The sequence below is a fragment of the Notolabrus celidotus genome, chromosome 15, assembly GCF_009762535.1.
Source record: "Notolabrus celidotus isolate fNotCel1 chromosome 15, fNotCel1.pri, whole genome shotgun sequence".
In the NCBI taxonomy this organism is placed as follows: Eukaryota; Metazoa; Chordata; class Actinopteri; order Labriformes; family Labridae; genus Notolabrus; species Notolabrus celidotus.
Genome location: NC_048286.1, coordinates 23,874,145 through 23,894,713, shown reverse-complemented (window position 1 = coordinate 23,894,713; position 20,569 = coordinate 23,874,145). Strand labels below are relative to the sequence as shown.

General features: G+C 39.9%; 1 protein-coding gene across 2 annotated transcripts; it reads right to left on the bottom strand.

Annotated features, from left to right (window-relative positions):
- Positions 1-2,378: 2,378 nt before the first annotated feature.
- LOC117827045 (phosphatidylinositol 4,5-bisphosphate 3-kinase catalytic subunit alpha isoform) lies at positions 2,379-19,118 on the bottom strand. 2 transcript variants are annotated; one of them, XM_034703497.1, is made up of 22 exons: positions 18,728-19,118; positions 16,971-17,386; positions 16,549-16,758; positions 16,147-16,397; positions 15,002-15,247; positions 14,306-14,391; positions 14,101-14,206; positions 12,962-13,114; positions 12,355-12,489; positions 12,132-12,256; positions 11,941-12,022; positions 11,559-11,723; positions 11,317-11,420; positions 10,942-11,113; positions 9,811-9,819; positions 9,400-9,506; positions 7,313-7,434; positions 6,913-6,991; positions 6,554-6,724; positions 5,596-5,713; positions 5,329-5,480; positions 2,379-5,164 (listed from the first exon to the last, which is right to left on the bottom strand). In XM_034703497.1, the coding sequence occupies exons 2-22, from the start codon at positions 17,320-17,322 to the stop codon at positions 4,894-4,896; spliced, it is 3,216 nt and encodes a 1,071-aa protein (XP_034559388.1). In that variant the 5' UTR covers positions 17,323-17,386; positions 18,728-19,118; the 3' UTR covers positions 2,379-4,893. The 2 variants fall into 2 exon arrangements, with proteins under 2 accessions (XP_034559388.1, XP_034559389.1); XM_034703498.1 differs by lacking the exon at positions 9,811-9,819 and having other exon boundaries at positions 4,482-5,164; positions 18,728-19,109.
- Between the last annotated feature and the right edge of the window lie 1,451 nt (positions 19,119-20,569).

Here is a 20,569-nt window from a genome sequence, read left to right as displayed (position 1 = left end):
CTGAAATAAAAAAATATTGATAATAACACTCCCCCCTTGCAAAAAAAGGATATTTCTAACCTCCTAACCAAAATTAAATTTAAGTTATGTTAAAAGTCTCAAAAAGTATAAGCCGCATTTTTAACTTTTAACAGGTTTAATTGGTAAAGTGTTACAGATGTCTGTCATTGTATCTGTACCTTTAAGATATCTGGAGATACAAAATATATTTATTAAGAATGCTGACACCTCTACTTGCCATTCTGAGCAGTGAGAATATCATTTGATTGTAGTTGATTAACCTTTTTATGTTGAAAGTGCTAGTTGTTTGTTTACCCTTTAACAGATATCCAGAGTACATTTGTTGAATTATTTATAGTCATAATTCTAACTGTACAGTTCTCAAATGGCATTTCATTACTTATAATCTTAAATGTGGATATTTTTAATGACATTTTTACTAGTCATATATATTTTGGATGTATAAAATAACATAATGGGTGTCTGGAAGGATTTTTCACTTTGGATATCCAGAATCAGAATTATGACGAGAAACAACTGGTTTGTAGATATCTGGAGTAGTAGTTTTTCCTCAGGACGAGCTGTGTTGCAGATATCCATACTGTTCATTATAGATAGGAAAATGACTTAGTGGATATCTGACAGTGAAAGCCTGTGAATGGATGAGGAACGTCATCTGTCTGTAGAAGAATGATGTCTGAAATGTTCATTTTGACCTGGTAGAATTGAATTACTGATATCTGTAATGTCCACCCACTCTAGCTATTAAATCAGTTTATACTTAAGGAACTGTCAAGAGCAGAGGAGAGGAGAGGACAGTGAAGTTTTGCTGCTTTTACAAAGTGACTCTAAGATTTATATGAAAAATATGTCAGAACCCTGATAAGACGTGGATGTATACATTTTATTTCTCCAATTTCCAATTTCCAATGAGTCCATGTCTGGTTGCATTCTGGAAATCTCAGCTTTGTTTTCTTATCTTATTTTATTTATCATTCATTAATAAAGTATCACACAGCTTTACTTATCTCCAGATGATGAGAAAAAATACTCAAGGTCTCCAGAGGACTACCAGAAATTAACTTATTGCTTCTGTGAAAAGGCAAATCTGATGTTCAATATTTAAGCTTGTTATGAACTTTGATCTTAGAAACAACAATATGTTTGAGAATGTATAATGTTGGAAACAAAACAGGTTTTTATATTCTGCACCAGACTGGTGACCATGTTCACACTGCTATTTTTTACTTGCGTCAAATGCTGTCATCATAAAGACAGTGTTATACTGCTCTGTTATAGTCAACATTGACAGCTTGATTAAATCCTGTGTTTTGCTCCAAAGGTGCATTTCGACCAAGAGTTCCAGGGTCTTTTGGCCCCCAGAACTACTTTACCCTGAACTAAAAGGTTCCTCTGCCCCCATTGTTGTCTGTGTTTCGACTGTGGGCTGAAGTAGTAGATTGTGCAAATCAGGCCAGTGACGTATGGAGAAAAAATGTTTTATTAAATAATATTTTCAAATCTTAATAAAAAACTAAACTAGTATGCATTCCCAGGAACTCCCTCTGTGTTTCAACAACTGTGTAAACTCCACAAACACCCTTACGCTCAGCCAAAAGTCCCAGGACCTTTGAAAAGTATTATCCCCAAAGCAGGGGCTTTTCAGGGGGGAGATTAACTACCCCTGAACTAAATTTAGACCCTGGTTCCTCTGGTCGAAACGCATGTAGTTCAGGGGTAAAGTCCCTAGTTCCAGGGTAAAGTTCCTGCGGTTGAAAAACGCCTCAAGATGTAAATAAGTTTCCCAGGCGTAACTTGACTATATGTCCTTTTATTATTTTGTTGAGCTTCTATCATAGTGTGACTTCAGCTCAGTTGACTGGCAGTAGCTAATGTTGAGTTGTTTAAGCCTGGAATAAGTTGTCCTGTTGTCTTTCAAGGTTTCCACTATTGTCCATTCAGATGCTGAAACAACGCAAGCTGTGAAGTGATAATTTGTCAGATTCCCTGAGCTTACTTTCAGTCTGGTGCACAGCAGTACTTCATTATTTTGTTAGAAGAATTTGAGCCTCTCATTCAGAGTGTGACTTCACAGGAAAAATGTGAAACATAGTCCTTGTTTTTTTCATCACTTAGGGGTCAATGCAGTCAGCTCTCCAAGATAACACTTAGTCTTTCTTAAAGGTTACTTTTAGCTACTTGTGGTCCTTCACTTCAGCATAACTTTAAATCTTTGTTGTAGTTTTCTATTGGTAGACTGTAGCTTTGTTCTACACTAATGTCCATCTCTATCCTGAAGGACAACATTGGACAATTGCGCTGTAAATTAAAATTATTTCAATAATGTAACAGAGTTGTGAATAACCACAGTATTTCTATAGGGAGAGATGTTTTTATTCATCAGTACAATAAATGAATGCATACAGTTTCTCATCAGACATGGTCATATGAGGATGACTACAACAAGTATTTGAAAAGGTTTTATGATATATATACAGATGAATAAATGACTAACATATGAGTCTGTTTCTTTTTTTTTAACATGCAGGGTTGCTTCTTCCTCCTTATTGTGCTTACAGACTTCCACTCGGGGTGAGGAATCTCACAGCATCGAGTCCTTGTCCTTCATTCAACAATTCATCTCTGCTGCTTTCATTCATATCGATTCAACAACTAGAAGCTGTCTACTGGGGGGGGGGGGTTTCTATGAGGATGGTGCATGAAATGCATGAATCCTCCTTTTTCTTTTTTGGTTAGCAGTTACATATGCCAGTTTGCTTACATTTTAAAAATACAAAAATATATTACCTCTGTAGTTATTCAAGGAAAAAGCATATGCACATGTAGTAGCAGTTATCTGTTACCTTCATTGTGACTTTGTTGTACCTCACACAAGTAACAAGGTCATTATTTTATACATGAAATTCAAGTAAACAACATCAGGTCAAACAAACAAAAAAAAGCAGATATTTGAGGACCTCATGCATAACGCAGTGAGAGGAACAGAAAACAAGCATAACATGTACGTACAAGGGGGGATAGCATCATTTAGATAGTTCTTCTATAAAGTATAGGGGGATCATTTTTAGTTTGGGTCCGGCCCGTTGCTCTGTAGCCCGTACAGCAGCTCATGCATCTCAGTAGGAACAGTTTCCTGGGTGTTTAAAAGTCCTTACAAGATGTACAGAAAACATGAATTGGACTTTCAGACAGACTTTCACACCCAGAAACCACCCTGTTGTGTTTCATTTGGTAAAGCTACAACATTTACTGACCTCTTATGTATGTGTCTGTGCAGTGTAACCTGCAGAGACTTTTCCTTTCACACATAAGGGTGACAATCATAGGACAAAGGAGGGAAGAAGACACTTGGAAGGTTCAAAACATACTCACTTCGGTTGCTCTTCTTTACCTGGATGTTGCAATCTGGGACCAATCGTGAAGGGAAGAGTGTTTAAAATTGTCCGTCTGATCAGGAACAAGGAGACAGGAGCAGAACTGTACATTTTACAGATGGCTTTGATTGAAGCTCCACAGAGAAAGCTGGTACGGAGAATCAAAAAGGTAGGGACCAAAGATGTTTCTCACAGCTGGTTTTGTGTAGGGAAGAAGAAAAGGATCCTGTTATGGTGCAGCATTTTTTTTTCTTCCGTGTACTGTCTGTATGAAGTCTGCAGACACCGCTCGGCGTTGTCTGAGGGAGATGCTTTTCTCTTTCTTTCACTCCAACATCACTTTTTTTTCCTTTCTTGCAGTAAACAGTACATAATAGGATCACAACTTGCATAGTGTAACAGCACAGCACACAAAAGAAACACTGCACATCCTTCTCCCCTGCATTTTCTCACCCGCCCATCAGCTCGAGAAAGACCAATTCACAACATCTCCCACAGCTGACCATTGGAGAGTTTATCTCCACTCCATTTCATCCGTGAACAAACTGCTTGGGGCGGTTGGATGACTGATACAACTCCTGTGCCTTAACATCTGACGGAATAATACTGATAGACAAAACAAAACAAACAAAAATACTGCAGAGATCAGTGCTATGAGTACACGCAAGACTTGGAATAGTAGTGACTTTTTTGATGTTGTTTTACGATAAGACTGCGGAGTAGTGGGGTTACACAGAGTACTTTGGCTCAGTAGAAAATAGATCAAAAAGGAATATGTGCACCGAATGCATACAAGTCTCTGGATATACTGCTGTACAAAAGTCAGTTATCTGCTGTAGGATATAAACTGAGGATAATTCATCTGTAGGCTACAAATAAGTCAGTTCTCCAAAAAGAGTTAAATGCTAGCTAAGTGGGTTTTTTTCTGTTTAACTAAGAGTGTTTTTAACTTGTTTTTGTGACTGCTTCAATGATTTGGTGCGTTCTCCGACGTCTGTATCAGTTCAGAATAGGTAGTGGACATAGTACAGGTATGCTCTGTCATTTTCTCAATAGAGAAAAACAAGCTGTGCTAATGTTTTCAACTTCATGGTGTTTTTTTTTTCTTAATGCTGATGGTTTAGGATGTGGTGAAAGAAGTTTTAAAAAATAAGAAAATAAAAATTTGTCCATAGTTCACATGAAGAAGGCCAATGTTGTTGAGGTCCATCCCACTTGTTTAGTTCCTATGAAGAAGACTGGTAGAGAATGACTCAGCCCTGCTTTCCTAAGTTCACAATGCAGGGAGAAGACATTAAGAAACCTGCAGGGGCGTTCAGGCGTCATCGCCCTGAAACTGGCCCTTCAGAGCACCCTTACTTTGAGGTGCACTTGCAGGTAATGTTTCAGAGCAGGACGCTGGCTTCAGTCTTTCTGTGTTTGGGGGGGAAATACCTTGCTTTCTTCTTTCTTTTCGGTCTGTTCAGAGCATGCTGCTGACGCTAAGGTCCTTGCCTTGTTAGTTCATGGCGTGCTGGCGGATTGTGTGGAAAATCCAGTCCATTTTTGTAGTCCACCCGCCGTGATGAGCGTCGTTCATCTGCTTCATGAAGTAGTCCAGGGCCTCCTGCTCTGTCTTGTCCAAGGCCAGGGTTTTCCTGATGTAGGCGATGTCGTCAAACGACTGCAGCTCAGGCATCCCGGAGCCCAGCATCATGGAGAAGAGGTTGATGAAGAGGTTGGCGTGCTGCCGGATCGCAAGATAGGCTTTGTAACACATCTCCTGAAACCTGAGCATGGAAAAGGTTAAACATATGGAGGGATCAAAGAAAGTGGAGACAAAGACACGTTCAAGATAGTCCAACATATCTACCAGGAAGAACAGTGACAATTACCAACATGTACTTCTAGTTTCACCTCAGATAAAATGGTTCATGTGTTGTGGTGGTGTTACCTTTCAAACTCTCTTGTTTTGGTGCACTCCTGAGTTCCTTTGCTGATAACAATCAGGAAGTCCTGCGTGAGCACGAAAGGAACACGTTCCCTCTTGTACCCAAACTTCTTCTTTTTATGGTCGAGGAAGTGGCCGAAGTCTATGTGGAACAGCTTAGGACACATAAGAAAAGTAAGAAATGAGACATCTATTTAATGAAAAATCAATTTAATGAAAAGAAAAAAATGCAGAAATGACATTCGAAACACGTCAGAATAGAATCCTTACCTGTCCATCATCTTTCACCATGATGTTGCTATTGTGTCTGTCTCCTATGCCCAGGATAAATGTGGCTACACAGTAGCCTGCACATGACCGCGTGAACAGATCGATGGCCTGGTCGTACCTGAGAAGAAAAAGTCATTCATTAAAAATATGTGAAGTCCCCCTTTGAATGCTATTAGCATGATTCCACTAATGAGTTCCTGCAAAATCTGAAAGCTAGGGAGGAACTTGTGGCAGGTTTTGTTTGGCATTTGTTGCAGCTAATCGCACTTAAGTGTATTACCACCCCTTCACTAACATCACCAATCAACAAAATGTATGACTGTTTTAATTAATGACAGGGAAATGTGAATTACAAAGTACAAGGCTTTATGAATATTGGAGAGCGAGTTATGGTTATCCATCCATCCATTATCTTGACCGCTTATCCCATTGGGGGTCACAGGGGGCTGGAGCCCATCCCTGCTGGCTTCGGGCGGAAGGCCAGGGGACAGGTCGCCAGCCTATCACAGAGAGACAGACAACCATTCATGCACACACTCACACCTACGGGCAATTTAGAGTGATCAATCAACCTGGTGAACATGTTTTTGGACTGTGGGAGGAAGCCAGAGTACCCAGAGAACATGCAAACTCCACACAGAAAGGCACCTGCCCGGCCGGGGATTCGAACTAGGAACCTTTTAGTTGTGAGACAACAGCGCTACCCACTGCACCACCGTACAGCCCACGTTATGGTTAGATGCCAAAAACTATCAAGAAAGATTTTTCCTTGATGCTTAATTTGCTACACCGTCACTTGCAGGAGGAGTCATGAAGGTCTTCGATGTATCCCAAAATAATTAAACTCTAAAATATCATTAAGAGTGATGCTAATCAGATTAAAGAACACTTAAGAACTTCAGGTAAGTCTTTGTATCATCATGAGCACAACCTCTAAGACGAGGAAATCTAAACTCACATCTCTCCCTTGTTCTTATCTTTGAGCCACTGATGCAGCGTGTGGCTGTTGAACTGCAGCGCCCCCTTCAGGCCTCCTTTACACTGGATCTGCATGATGGTGTGAGAGTTCCTCACCACCTCGATCAAACCCACACAGTCTCCTATGGAGAGACAACCATACGGCAACATCCTGGAGGAAGAGGAGGGACAGGAAACTTAAAGAGAGGTAAGAAATCCTCGGGACAGCAGTGACATCAGAAGAGCTGAGGTGGTTTCCACTAATCTGCATTCAGGTATGTAGACTAGAACATGAAAGCATCCATCGCCTGATAACGTGCACCTGCATCTTCGCTGTCATGGGGGAGTGGTGGAGCCTACCTGAGATCAAGGCCTTGGTTCTGCCAGATGTTCTCCATTATCCTAATGATCTGCAGCGTCAGCATGTCCTGCCTCAGATCTGCAGAGGCACAGAGAGAGACGAGGAGGAGGATGACAGTCAGGTGATTATTAGCTGCTTAGCTGCACTTTGATCAACTGCACCATGCATTATGGAGCAGAGCTGTCAAAGTTGGTTTGGTCACAGATGGTGCACCGAAATGCCCAAGCAGCTGCTGTGAAATGTGATTCTAACAAGAGGGCTACTTCTGAGTTTAAAGCATAGATTAGGTTGTGTTTGTGCACCATGATATGGACTACAGGATAAGCATGACTTATGGTACACACTCATGAGAGACTATTTCAGGGCTGTGCATAGACAGTATGTGCGTGCTGAACTCACCATCTCCATTTTTGAAGATGATTTCGTTGTTTTGGAAGAGCAGCTCTGACATCATATCTGGGTTTTCCCAGTTAAGCCACAGTGGTCGCTTGGCTGATGACATCATCCTGCATTCCTCCAGACTGAAACAGAGCCGAAAATATTTTTAAAAGAGGGAGAGAAAGCTTAGAAATAAGTACAACAATTGTAGTTTGCAGTTAATGGCTGCTCGTGAGACCTGACTTAAAATAAGGCACTTTAAAAATCTTCAATTCAAGACCAGTATTTAATTTGTGGCTGAGTCCTTTATTATGGCCTGGATCACAACCTTCATGAGTGAGTAAAAGCCAGCTTCCAATTATTGGCCAGTGCTGTGTGCTCTGTTTCTGACAACACCAAATTCTATCCACATACACGATGAAGTGAATTCAGAGGGAAAGTCCATACCCTTATATTGTGGAGTTGACTGATGGCAAAATGTGATACAAACTTCTAGCTAGTAAAAAAGCAGCTCATTCAGATTGTGCCATTGTGCATAATAGCACAGACTGTATGTTAGGGGGTTAGGCCACAGAGAGCCTCTGACTTGTTGAACCCCTGATTATATAAATTGTCAAAGTAACATTAGCAAATTTCTATGTATGTATGCATGTGTATGTGTATGTGTCTGTACATATATGTATATATATGCATATGTATGTGTGTCTGTCTATGTATGTATGTGTGTATATATGTGTATATATGTATATTATTTTATTCTTTTTGGTTATTTATATATGAATTTATGTATTTTCAAATTTGAGTTTTGATTATCTTTATATAACTATTTTATTTTTAAATGATTATTTTTATTATTATGTTTTTCTTTATTTTCCTTTTCTATTTATTTTATATTTCTATATAATTTGCTTTCCAATTTTGTATGGGTGGAGGGTCACAATGCGGTTGCGTTTTTCGGAACACATCTGGAGTCACGTGACCGAGGTTTTCCCGTGGTAATCACTGAATCAAGTATTCTCCTCCTCCTCTCCTCATCCATGTTGTTTTTATCAGCCTATGAAAACCTCTGACTTGATGACTACAGGCCTGCCTCCACTCTAAATGCCATTTTTTTTGTAATAGTTGAGTTAAAAACGATCTAACGATAACTTCCTGTCCCACTCCATCTGCTCTCTGCTGAATTGATGCGTTGTGCTCCAGCATCCGGCAAAAATAGAAGTCTTGCGTATCTGATCCGTTGCATTCCGACCTGCCGGATCAGGGACGCAGCAGGAACGCAACGGAGCGGATCCAGTGGAGGTTGACAGATTGACTAGAATAGAAACCTATCAGATCCGGGCCGTGATGGATAGGAGACGGACCGGACATGGATCTGGTGGAATTTGGCCATAACGATGTGATTGTAACTGTGCATGTCTGTTAGTGCAAGTGTTTGTGAACTAGGTGGTTTTTTTGCATTTAGGCATATTTTGCTCGGATTAATGCATAATTGCTCAGTCAAATGTACGCATAAAGTAAGTGCTCACAGAGAGCATTTATCCCGCTTGAAAATGAATGACATCCTCTTGGCTTGTTTGCACAGATTAAGGGGGAAAAGTCAATCAATTCTTGTGTGAATCAGATCCTCACTTAGATGCAATAGAATGTGAACAATTAAACTTCTCAAGCAGTGAGAGTTTGATTTAAAGGACCACCTCAAATACAAGCCTGTTTCATATAAAGGCCTGATACCTTCTGCTGTAAAATCAATAAAGGCCCTGGTTTATTCTGCGTATATACTTATTATTAATACAATTCATATCATTTCATTCGTATTTATATCTTATTTTATCATTTCTTTCTATTAATAATTTGGCTTTTTCATACTATATACATGAGCATTCTGTAACAACTGAATTTCCCCCCCCAGATAAATTAAGTATTTCTGATTCTGATATTGTTTGATCTTATTTTTGAGGACTTTATGACTAAACTTGTACCCTAAAATAACACCAAGTACAGACATTTCATTATTTATGACACTGTTTTCAGCCATTAGATGCAACAGCCAACTTCCAGGGGAAACTAAAATGTATTGGGGAGCATTAGATAAGCGAGTGCTGATGTACCGGAGGTTTCCAAGCTGATGTGCTGGATTGAGTGGAGAGGTGAAGTTCTGTAAGGCGTCCATGTAATCAGGCCTCCTCATCTGCTCCACCAGAAACTTCATTTGAACCTTAAAAGGTGAGAGAAAAAAAAGCATCAGTTGGCAAAACACTAGTTTACTAAACAGTTTGCTCGCTGCAGCTTTCCCTCAGCAAACTGATAACAGTGCACAATGAGGTGACACACTAATCCAGTGTTGTGCTGTGTGGCTTCCTACTGATGATTTGAAACTGTCACAGGTACAAAAAGCATTTACATGTTGTATGAAAATTTTAAAACCCAACATAAGTGACGTGAGTGAGACAGAGTAGGTGGTGGTCAAACAACTTTGATAGTGAATAGAGAGAGACATGTCACACAGACACACAAGGTACCTTTATCGTCTGTTGCAGACACAGAGAGCAGAGGAGAGAGACAGAGACAGCAGAGTCAGATTGAAACCTTGATGTGTGCTGAACAGCAAAATATTAAATATTAATAAATAAAGGCAGAGCACAGATTCTCTACAGACAAAGACACTGCCACACACTTCTCTTCTACTCTAAGCTAAGGGATCAGCAGTCACGATGATGCATTAGAAGAGTCATTTTTGTGTCGGTCAGTACATTGTTGTTGAAGGAAAATCCAGCTCATTGTGCTATTCAAAACTATTCTAATAGATTCAAATGGATTGGTTAGTGTTCAATCGCGTTTCTTCTGTAACAGCACTGTGTGCAGGTTCATAAGAAAGACAAAGATAATGACTATTGTTATGTTTTTACTATTGTGGTATCTCATATTTTTTAACTTTACTAGCAGAATATAAGTTCAAAATGTGGGTGTCATGACAACCCTTTCACAATGTCACATTTCTACAAAGGACAGGTGTCATTTGAATACAGTAACACCAACCATTTTCAGCACAGTCTTCTGTAAAAGACCTCAGTTTGAGCATTTAAACAAGAGATACGCCTCGATCATATTTTAATAGGGAGCATCTCTGTGCTCTGATCTGCATTCATTTGCAATTGCTGCTCTTTTCACTTCCCTGAAGGCTTAATTGTGAAACAACTACAAGAGCCGACCTTTATTAACGGGAGCTCAACAGTTCAACAGCAGAAAGCAGTCTAACAGATATACACAGAACAGTACTTAATCCAAGAAATAATACTAATGTAAATGGAGCTGATGAAATATAAGTTATGCTGAATATACTGTGTAAACATTATCTCAGGTTGTACTGGCCTGTGTTGCTTTATTCAAGTGTCAGCATGTATCTAACATTGTCCTCATAGTTCTATGGCTGTAAATGTGTCACTTGTCACTTTGTTTTTCAGTCTCTTAACTTACTCTGTTTATATTTAGCTACAGTCAGTCTGAAAAAAAACACAACTGTTCAAACTCCATCACTCTATCCACTCCTCTAATATCTAGGGATCTCTGCAGACAGATTGGCCCAGATGTTGTCAAGATTAAACTCAACTGCTCAGCTGATCACAATTAACAGCTGTCGGCTGTCGGATTACCTTCTGTGCCTCATCCTTTTTCTCCTGTTTGAGGAGGTCGGTGAGATTGATGAGTTTCTCCATGGCCTCCACCTGTCGGCTCAGGTGCTTCAGATACATGCCACAGGCCCGGCAGTACGACTCCAGCAGCAGGCCAAATCGCTGGCTCACTGTCTTGTTGTGCATCTCTGACCTGCATGAGAGAGAGGAGATGATGAGGTTTGTATCATGATGGAAACAGTGTCCAGTCTCTACTTGGGTATACACGCACAACACTGACGGACACAGCTGCAGATGATAGATTCAACATAGTTTATGAGCAGAATGATTAGTCACATACAAAATTGCCAAATTCCTGAAGTGGGCCTTTAAAAGAAAAAAAAAAAAAGAACTTACTTTAAATGCCAGAAGAAGAAATGTCCTATCCTCTGATTGGTTAACGCCCTTTTCAGCAAAAAGCGTCCAAGCGGGTTATCAAGGTACTGCTCATACTTAAGAACCTGGGCATAAAAAAACAGAGAAAATACAATAACACCAGTGTTATTTTTCTTAAACAATGTAACCGCACTCTATGAAATATCAACATTGCTGCTCTGATGAAAAGGGTTGACAGTAATTAAGTTTAGAATGAAATGTACCTGAACCAGTTGAATGAGGTATTGTGAGAGTTTGTCATCAGTTAGGTATTTCTCAAGGCACTTTACGGCAAACTCTCGAATCATGGGATCAGGGAAGTTGCAATCCAGCAACTCCATGGCTTGTTCTGGCTTGATAGCAGGCCAGTCCTTCAGAAGGCAATACATCTGAAATGCAAAAAATATATAGTACATTGACTACAGGTATCAAAGTATTAAGCATTGTGCCATTTTAAACAATGCATAGCAGAATTTTTTGTTCATTAGTTCCAGTTTAAAAATCAGCAGATCTTACATAAACAACAGAGTAAGGCCCATATTCGTTTCCTTCTAAGTGACGTCCTTCAAAATAAAAGGCATGTCAGCAGTAGAAACCTGAGCTTACCTGTGCGATCTCATCTCTGGAGTTCCATTTCACAGCCAGGAGGATCTTGGGAAGGATCTCAGGCATGTTGACACAGTCGTGTCTAAAGTGGTGTGGTAAGAGTATAAATTAGTGACAGCCTTCATGTCAACAAGAGTAGACCTATAAGGCCTCAAACAGCCCACATGATATAAAAAGTGAAAATACATTACCTGTGCCTCCACAGAAAGTCTTTTTCCTGCTCAGTGATTTCAGAAAGGGGATCTCTGTTGCACACCTGACGTAACTGATCGTTGTCAGTGTCGGTCAGGGGGTTGTCCCGTGCCAGTCTGTTACTCTATGAGGCCGTAAAACACAGACGTTAAAAGAATGAATGGAAGAAAAAACACAACCCAGCAGACACAACCCATAAATAAAAAATGCTTGCTATCTTACCAAACCGGTGTGGCAATAACTAAAGCCAAGCTCTCTGGAGATATTCCAGTTTGCATGGTCCTCAATGATGGTCATATCAGGGTACTTTACAGGACAACTGAAATGGTCAAACTCCAGCTCCAGACAAGGGGTTTCCTGTTAGTTTAGAAAGTGCAAGAGGGTAAACTGTCATTCAAGCTGTTTACTGTTGTCAACCAAAGATGCCTGTGTCAATGAGTCATTAATGAAGTGAGATAAGAGGCTTGTTTATTAAATCCAGGCAGCTTAAGTCCAGCTCTGGAACGCTACATGTTGTCACCTGCTAGATTAGAACTAGGTTATGAGGCTCAGAGGTCACAGATACACAATAAACAGATTTAAAAGGCTGAGGAAATTAAGGGGAAAGATGAACATGTAGTCAGTTGTAAATGTCATCATTGTTCATAGCTCTGATATTTTTTGCATACACATCTTTCTACTTTGAATATCTTCAGCTCAACAAAGAGGTTATTAATGGAATGAAAATACTTCCATCTAACCACTATCTTCTCTGCAAAACAGGAGGAACCTCTGGGAGCATAAACAGTGACTCAGCATTTTGTTCATATTGTTGACATTTGCTGCTCACCTTGTTTGGGTTGGATCCTGTGACGCCGATAGGGTTGAGCAGGTCCTCCAAGCCGTGTGGGACAGGCCACAGGTTGAGAGCCATCTTCCCGGCTACAAGTGTGTGGGTGTAGTCAAACATGTTGATGTTGCCCCAGGCGAGGGGACAGTGCTCCTACAGGAAAATACCAGTAAGATGAGGCATATGAAAATCATTAGAGTCAACAGCCCCGAGCTATGAAGCAGACAGGTGCAGAGCAGAACAAAGAGAGGCGGTTTGTTTCCCAAGCTTACAAACATTGACATTGTTTTACGGTGATGTTTAAAGTTATGACCTCTAACACCTTCACAAAATCAAAGATTCACATTTTTTTCCAGCCATTCAATATTTTTGTATTCTGTAAAATCAAATGTAAACAGTCCTATCCATTGTAGGTGGCAGAATCTGCTTTTACATTCACTCAAAGGATTCACAAGAATGGTGAATGCATGTAGACCAGAGTAGTAATTTTGTCTCTGAGAGTCAGCCTCACTTTACTAAGCCTGTGTCGGAGCTGCATTAAAAAAAAAATGCATTTTCTATAGACGCCGCTTCACAATGAGAGTGTTCGACTATTATTGTGCAGCAGACAAAAGAAAACACAATGTATTTGTCACTGGGGTCGATGCTGACTGCAACAGTTTATGAAAAATGCATTTTGAAAATGCCAGACATGAACATTTTTTCCCCCATTTAGGCTGCGGATCAGATTTATCTTTTGCAGAGCATAATAAAACAAGAGGAAGCAGCCACTATGCACTGCTGGATGCTGCACATCACCAACTCCTCGGTTAAATAACAAAGTCCTCTAACTCTGCTCTGCTCTGCTGTTGTGTGGAAAACTACTTGCACAACGTGTAGCAATAAATCAGATAGTAATTGCTGATGGCATGATGAAAAACTGTAAATTATTGATATGCTTCTTTATTAAAACAATGCATTGTTTTCCTGAATTGTAAACAGACAACACTAGTTGTTGTCCAACCAGTTTCTGGAGAAGTATTTACTATAGCACAGAATACATTAATCTAATCCAGAAGCACATTATTCTGCTAAATTACCACAAATAAAATCACAATCATCATTTCTTAAATGCAGCTGTTCAGTATTTCACTTCTAACCTCTTTAGCTCCCTTCCTTCCTTTCACAGAACAAATGGAGAGGCAGAGCCGGGCAGCACGAGGGATATCTGGAATGTACATGTCGTAGTTCAGCCACTCGTTCCACCTGAAATGAAGAAGGAAAGTATTATCACAGAACCACATGACTGTTGCATGTATGAGGAAGGTCCCAGAGTGTGAAACTCCACTCTCTCTGGTGTGTTACCTTGGATTCGAGCAGGGCACGCGCTGGGTGTTGACATTGTCACAAAGCTGCTCTCCACCATGGTAGATCCCCGTCCTGACGTAGATCTAGAGACAGAACAATAACAGATTAATTCAGCGATCGATTGCTTGATAAAGACATGGTCTTCTGACTGCATACAATGAAGGAGGCTGCGTGATAGGCTTGCAAAATACGGGCAAAAGAAGGCAGACCCTTAGTCAAAATAGAGATGATTATATGGCATCTGATAAATTACAAAACATTGAAGTATTTTAGCTAATCCTGAGCAGTTCCAATAACTTTCTGTTGTGCAACATGTCTGATGTTGTAATCTTTATCTTTTCTGAAAAATAAAAAAATAATTCCACATAGTTTAAGTGCTGTTCTTTTTTTTTTACAACATTTTCATTATTCATTCATTGATCTAATTTCTTCCTTAGCCATAAAGCTAGTTAATCTCAGTATCCAACTAATTGGCATCATTTATGCAGCTGATGGTCGGCTGTGGCTTCCTCTGAATAGCCATGTAATTGAATTGCACTGCCCGAGTATCCAAATGTTTACATGCTGAACTTGAAAGCAAAGTGTATGTACATGTTAGAATGTATTTTAAGTCCAAGCTGTACAAAGCACTTAATATTCAATTATTTAAAAATGTAGATGGCTCAACACGACAGTGCTGATCTCCATGTTTACCTTGTCAATGTCTCTGATGTTGACATTGACGTAAGTGGCGCACAATATCTTGATCCGCAGCGTCCCGTTGATAGTCCACAGAGACTTTGTGGCTGTTTCTCCGTTCATGTAGGGTGTTGCTGTGGATATCCGCCTTGCATAAGACGGCATGGTAAAGTTGTCCATGGGCAGCTGGGAATACAGGCTGTCTTTGGCCATCAGCATCAAGTTAGGCATCCGTCCTAGCATGATACAGCTGCGCACATACTGTTGAGGACAAAGTGACATTAGAAACTATTTATGTTTTTTGACATTTTAAAGAAGAACATTTCCAGATTTAAAAGCATGTAACATATTGGAATTTAACCCAATGTTTAATGTTGTGTTGCGGGTCAAATTGACCCATTTTAAAGTTCAAAAATCACCCCAAAAAATGTTTTAAGTATTTTTTTGCTGTAAAACTTCTTCTGCATGGCTTAATGAGCGTGAACAACATATAAAATGAAAATGGTTCATTTCACACATTTGCAACCCCCCTGCATGTTTATATTACATAGATACTGTTCATGGGTCAATTTTGACCTGGCAGTCAAAGTGGAAGCTAAAAAGGGTCAGAAGTGACAAATACTAAATGTTTCTTTGCAACTGTGTGACATATTTCACCCCAATCACTTTCCAATGTACATAAAAAAAAGTTTTAACATGAATCTTCATAAAAACGAGTGAATTATCCTCATTGAATCACAATCTGTAAGAATTTAAGAACACCAATGCACTAAATATCGAATTAAATGGTTAGTAATGGAGTTAATAATGAGATGTAAAAAATGTAAATTGGGATTTTTTGGGGTTCTGACACTTTTGAATAAATAAATACGCCCCGGGTGAAGTTGACCCAGGAAGATTATTGCTGTCCCTCAGAAAGTAAAATAACGGGAGGGTTAAATAACAACACAGCAACAACTGAAACATGAAGTACTCAAGTGATGCATACAGTCTATTGAATCAGCATCATTTGACAAGCAGCACTTTCTATCTAAAATCTCATTTCAGGTCCTAAATGCATAGCACATCTGTGTTGGATGATAATTTAATGTGAAGTGGATCTCTTCTCCTCTAAGCACAATAGCATCTGATGCAGCAGGCCTGAGATTAAATTAGATTACCTTGTACTGACTCAGAGGGTATTTCTCTAGTAAGTACTCGTCACAGCCGCAGACTTTGAGGATGTACTTTCCCTGATACTCCTGCACACACATCTTCAACTGTTCCTGGGAGAGCAGCATACTGCGCGTCTTCTTACGGATGGCTTCAGCTATCACCTGCTCCGGCACATAGTCATGGTTGATCTTCAGGGTGTACTTCTGCTTGTCATTGCTGGGCGACACAATAACCCATATGACCACTATGATTTGACCTGAGGAGAAGCAGAATAAAAAATACCAAATATAAGAGAGTTGCCATGAATGAATCACACATAAGAGATGCAATGAAAATGGCAAATGCTTCTATATCATATTCATTTATTTGTTCACTGAACATTTTGAGCCCTGTGTCCAATGTCTTACCTTTATCTAGCTTGTTATAGATGTGCCTGGGAAGTTCTACAGAGGATTCTACATTAGGAGGATACACGTACAAAGCTCTACTGTGGGGCCCGTTACTGTCTCTGAGGTCAACAGCCTCTTTGCAAACATTTAAAATGTTCCTTCTGAAGTCCTGAACTTCGGAGTCTTTCACCAAGTCAAACTCACATATGGGCATTCCAATAGCAAAACCTAAAAAGAAACAAACATTGTTTAATAACACATTGTTATAGGTCTTTTGAGAGACATTTGCCTCGTCATGGCACAGTATAACACAGAAAACATCATCACACATAGCAGTATTTTAATCCTCCACATGGTAATTATATCGCCAAGTTGGTACATTACATAACTATAATATACAGTGGCTTTTCCTGAAGTGCTGAATAAGTAAAGAGCCATACCTATCTCTCTGTTGAGGATCTTCTCTTCTCTGTTGCCAACTGGCTCGATAACTTTGAGAAAAGCCTGGAAGAGCCTGAGATCGCACAACCTCCTGGTCTCATCATAAAACTCCTCCCGCTCAGCCTCTTGAGTGACACTGACAAAGATGTAGGAGCTCTCCTCCTGCAGCAGATGGTGGAGAGGGTACTTCCTGGCCTCTTTGAAAAGCTCATGCTTGACTGTGATCAGTGTGGCCTCCCGGAGGCACTCCAACGTGAGAATCATGCCATTTGGCAGAAGGCAGTCAACTAGGATGCTGGGGGGCATCAAGTGCATCCCCCATAGTTCTCCTGAGGAGGGCCTGGGAGGCATGGTCGTGCCAGCAAATCCGCTCTTTTCAGAGCCTGGTAATTATCAGATGAGCGATGTCAACCAACTGTGAGGAAGAAGGAAACCGGATTATATAAGAAGCACTGACCTGTGCACAGTAATGCAAAATGCTGTTGGTGAATATCTGAAGGAAATTGAGGTTGCATGATGATAGCATTTACAAATGTGAAATACACAGACCTGGGAAGGATGTTCTTATTAACTGAGAAATATTGTATGACAAATTTGGTCACCCCAGATCCTGTAGATCTACAGTGTATCTTTACCTTTCTTTGTACAGAGTATTTTTACTTTTATTTAGAACTTTTGGATTTGTGTTTAGGTTTGTATATCTATTGCCCTTACTGCCTTGTTGTGTCCTTACTGTATTATTGTGTTTTTACTGTCTTGTTGCTAAGTACCAGTGTTCCATTCACAACATCAAATTCCTTGTGTGTGCGAGCTCACTTGGCAATAAAGCTTTCTTGAATCTTGAATCTTGAATATAGCTTTATTGCCTATTCAGATCACCATGTTGTTCATAGCCATCCTATACGGTCTCTTTACTTCAGGAACTACGAAAGGTGGCAGAAACTGAGTCATTGCAATTTAGATGGCTGACTTAGTGATGCTGATTATAGTTATTAAAGATGTCACATGTAGATATCTGATAATGACGTTGGCAACTTACCCAAAGATAACAACTTGTCATCCAAACACATATTGAAGACCAACTACAGTATCTAGCTTTATTGCCTATTCAGATCACCATGTTGTACAGAGCCATCCTATAAAGGTCTCTTTACTTCAGGAACTAAGAAAGGTGGCAGAAACTGAGTCATTGCAATTTAGATGGCTGACTTAGTGATGCTGATTATAGTTATTAAAGATGTCACATATAGATATCTATAAATGACGTTGGTAAGTTACCCAAAGATAACACAACTTCTCATCAAAACGCATATTTAAGACCAATCAACAATTAAAAGTATGCGGTAAGATGGTATTAAAATAGCTTTGAAAAGGCAACAAAGGTTCATTAATGTCGAATCATATGGCATAAAGTATCATGTAAACAAACTTGTTAGCCAACAACAAGACAAAACACATCCGTCAGTACTTAAGTTGGCCTGTAATGTTTGTCTCTTAATCTGGTCTTCCCAGTTATCATTAATACTCAGTGTTTAGAGGCTGTTTTGTGGGTTTATGTTGGGTTTATATTTCTTAGCTATGTTGGCTATATAGCGTCTCATGCTAGCTAACTTCTCTATGCAGATCAATGACATTTATAGCCTGAAAACATGGAGTGACAATAAAGGGGTGCGACCCGACAGTGTGTGGTGTGAGAAACTTAGTTATAGTCCGACTAGCATGATCATCAAATACAAAAAAACAAATGTAAGGCTACCTGTGTCAGATAGCCAACCGGTTAGCCGCCAAGCTAGTCAGCTAGCATAACTCTTAGCATCGGCTATCTGAGGAAATCCCATCCGAGCCCGCTGCGGTGCTACTAGCTCCAACCATAGTCCATCCAAACAAGGATCCTGGAGGGTCGCAGCGACCCACTGTAGTGACGGAAACACGCCCCTATCTCCCCGTGGTGTTGTCAAAATGTTGTAGTGGAATGAGTATATAATACTTCATGATGTTCCTCATCGTGCTGTCCCGAAAATTAACTGCACACTTTGGCAGCACGCTAGCCCCACACAGCTAGCCTGCTCGAAGGCTGCTAGCAGGCTCATCATCACGGATGGACCGCCCTCCCTTCACACACACACTCACACAGTCACACACACTGAGGGAGAGAGTTAGCTGCTGGCAGTGATGGACAGTAACAAAGTAAATTTACTTGAGTACATTTTTTGATTATCTGTACTTTACTTGAGTATTATTTTTTGGGGTACCTATTATTTTTACTCCACTACATTCAGAAGACAATTATTGTACTTTTACTCCACTATATTTCTATCAATGATCTAGTTACTCACTATACTTTTGCTTTGAAGTCAGCTCATGAGTTTCCTTCTCTTCTCTGAAATCTGATCCCTAAGACAGTAAAATGTGTTTGTGTAGTTCTGTTTGTCTCAGAGGTTTAGTCATACCTGTATAATAAACAAAGAGCAAATTTCACTCAGATCAGGCAGTTCCTTTAGAGGTGGTAATGACAGTGGCGTAGCCACACAGTTTTGACCTGGGTGATCAAACTGGCGCATTGACCCTTGAAGGGTTGGCCAGGCGTGGAAAACATTAGGGACTTACCCCAAACCTAGGAGGGTTACTTCCAGTAATCACATCTACTTTAACTTCTTTTATAAAATAATTAAACAAATGTTACATTTTTGTATATTTCTAACATTAACATTAAAAATGTAACTCGGCAGAGTGTCAACATTTAAATCTGCTGAACTGAACTCTTTAAGGACTCAAAATTAAGACGATTGTCCAAAGTCAAAGCATCAACAAAAATAATATTCAAATCCACAGAAACTACTGTCTCTGCAGCTTGCTGAAGCGCAATAGTTTCTTTGGATATAAGTAAATCAGAATCAGAATCAGAATCAGCTTTATTCGCCAAGTATGCTTGAACACACAAGGAATTTGACTTCAGTAAACTGTGCTCTCTTTGTACAAGGCATAAGAATAAGAATAAGAACTACAATAAAAAAAAAAAAAAATATATATATAATAACAATAACCTTAGCTATAAATACAAAGAAACAACAAATAGGCATGACTAATATGTACAGGCTAAAAATAATATGATAAAGTGCAGTGGTGAGTTGCAGAGGTAGTTTTTACATTATAAAATAGTAGTTAAATAATACAAAAAATAGAAATATGGAATTCTGCTTGAGAATTGTTGCATTGTGTATCTACATGTATATTTACAGAGAGTATTTATCTAACAGGTATGACACTGTTATGGTTTAGTGTTCATCAGAGTGACAGCCTGGGGGAAGAAACTGTTCTTATGGCGGGTTGTTTTGGCGCACAGTGATCTGTAGCGCCTGCCGGAGGGGAGGAGTTTGAAGAATTTGTGTCCAGGGTGTGAGGGGTCAGCGGTAATGCTCCCTGCCCGTTTCCTGGCCCGGGACCGGTACAAGTCCTGGATGGGGGGCAGGTCGACACCGATGATTTTTTCTGCAGTCCTTATAGTCCGTTGCAGTCTGTGTTTGTCTAGTTTGGTTGCAGAGCCAAACCAGACAGTGATGGAGGTACACAGAACAGACTGGATGATGGAGGTGTAGAA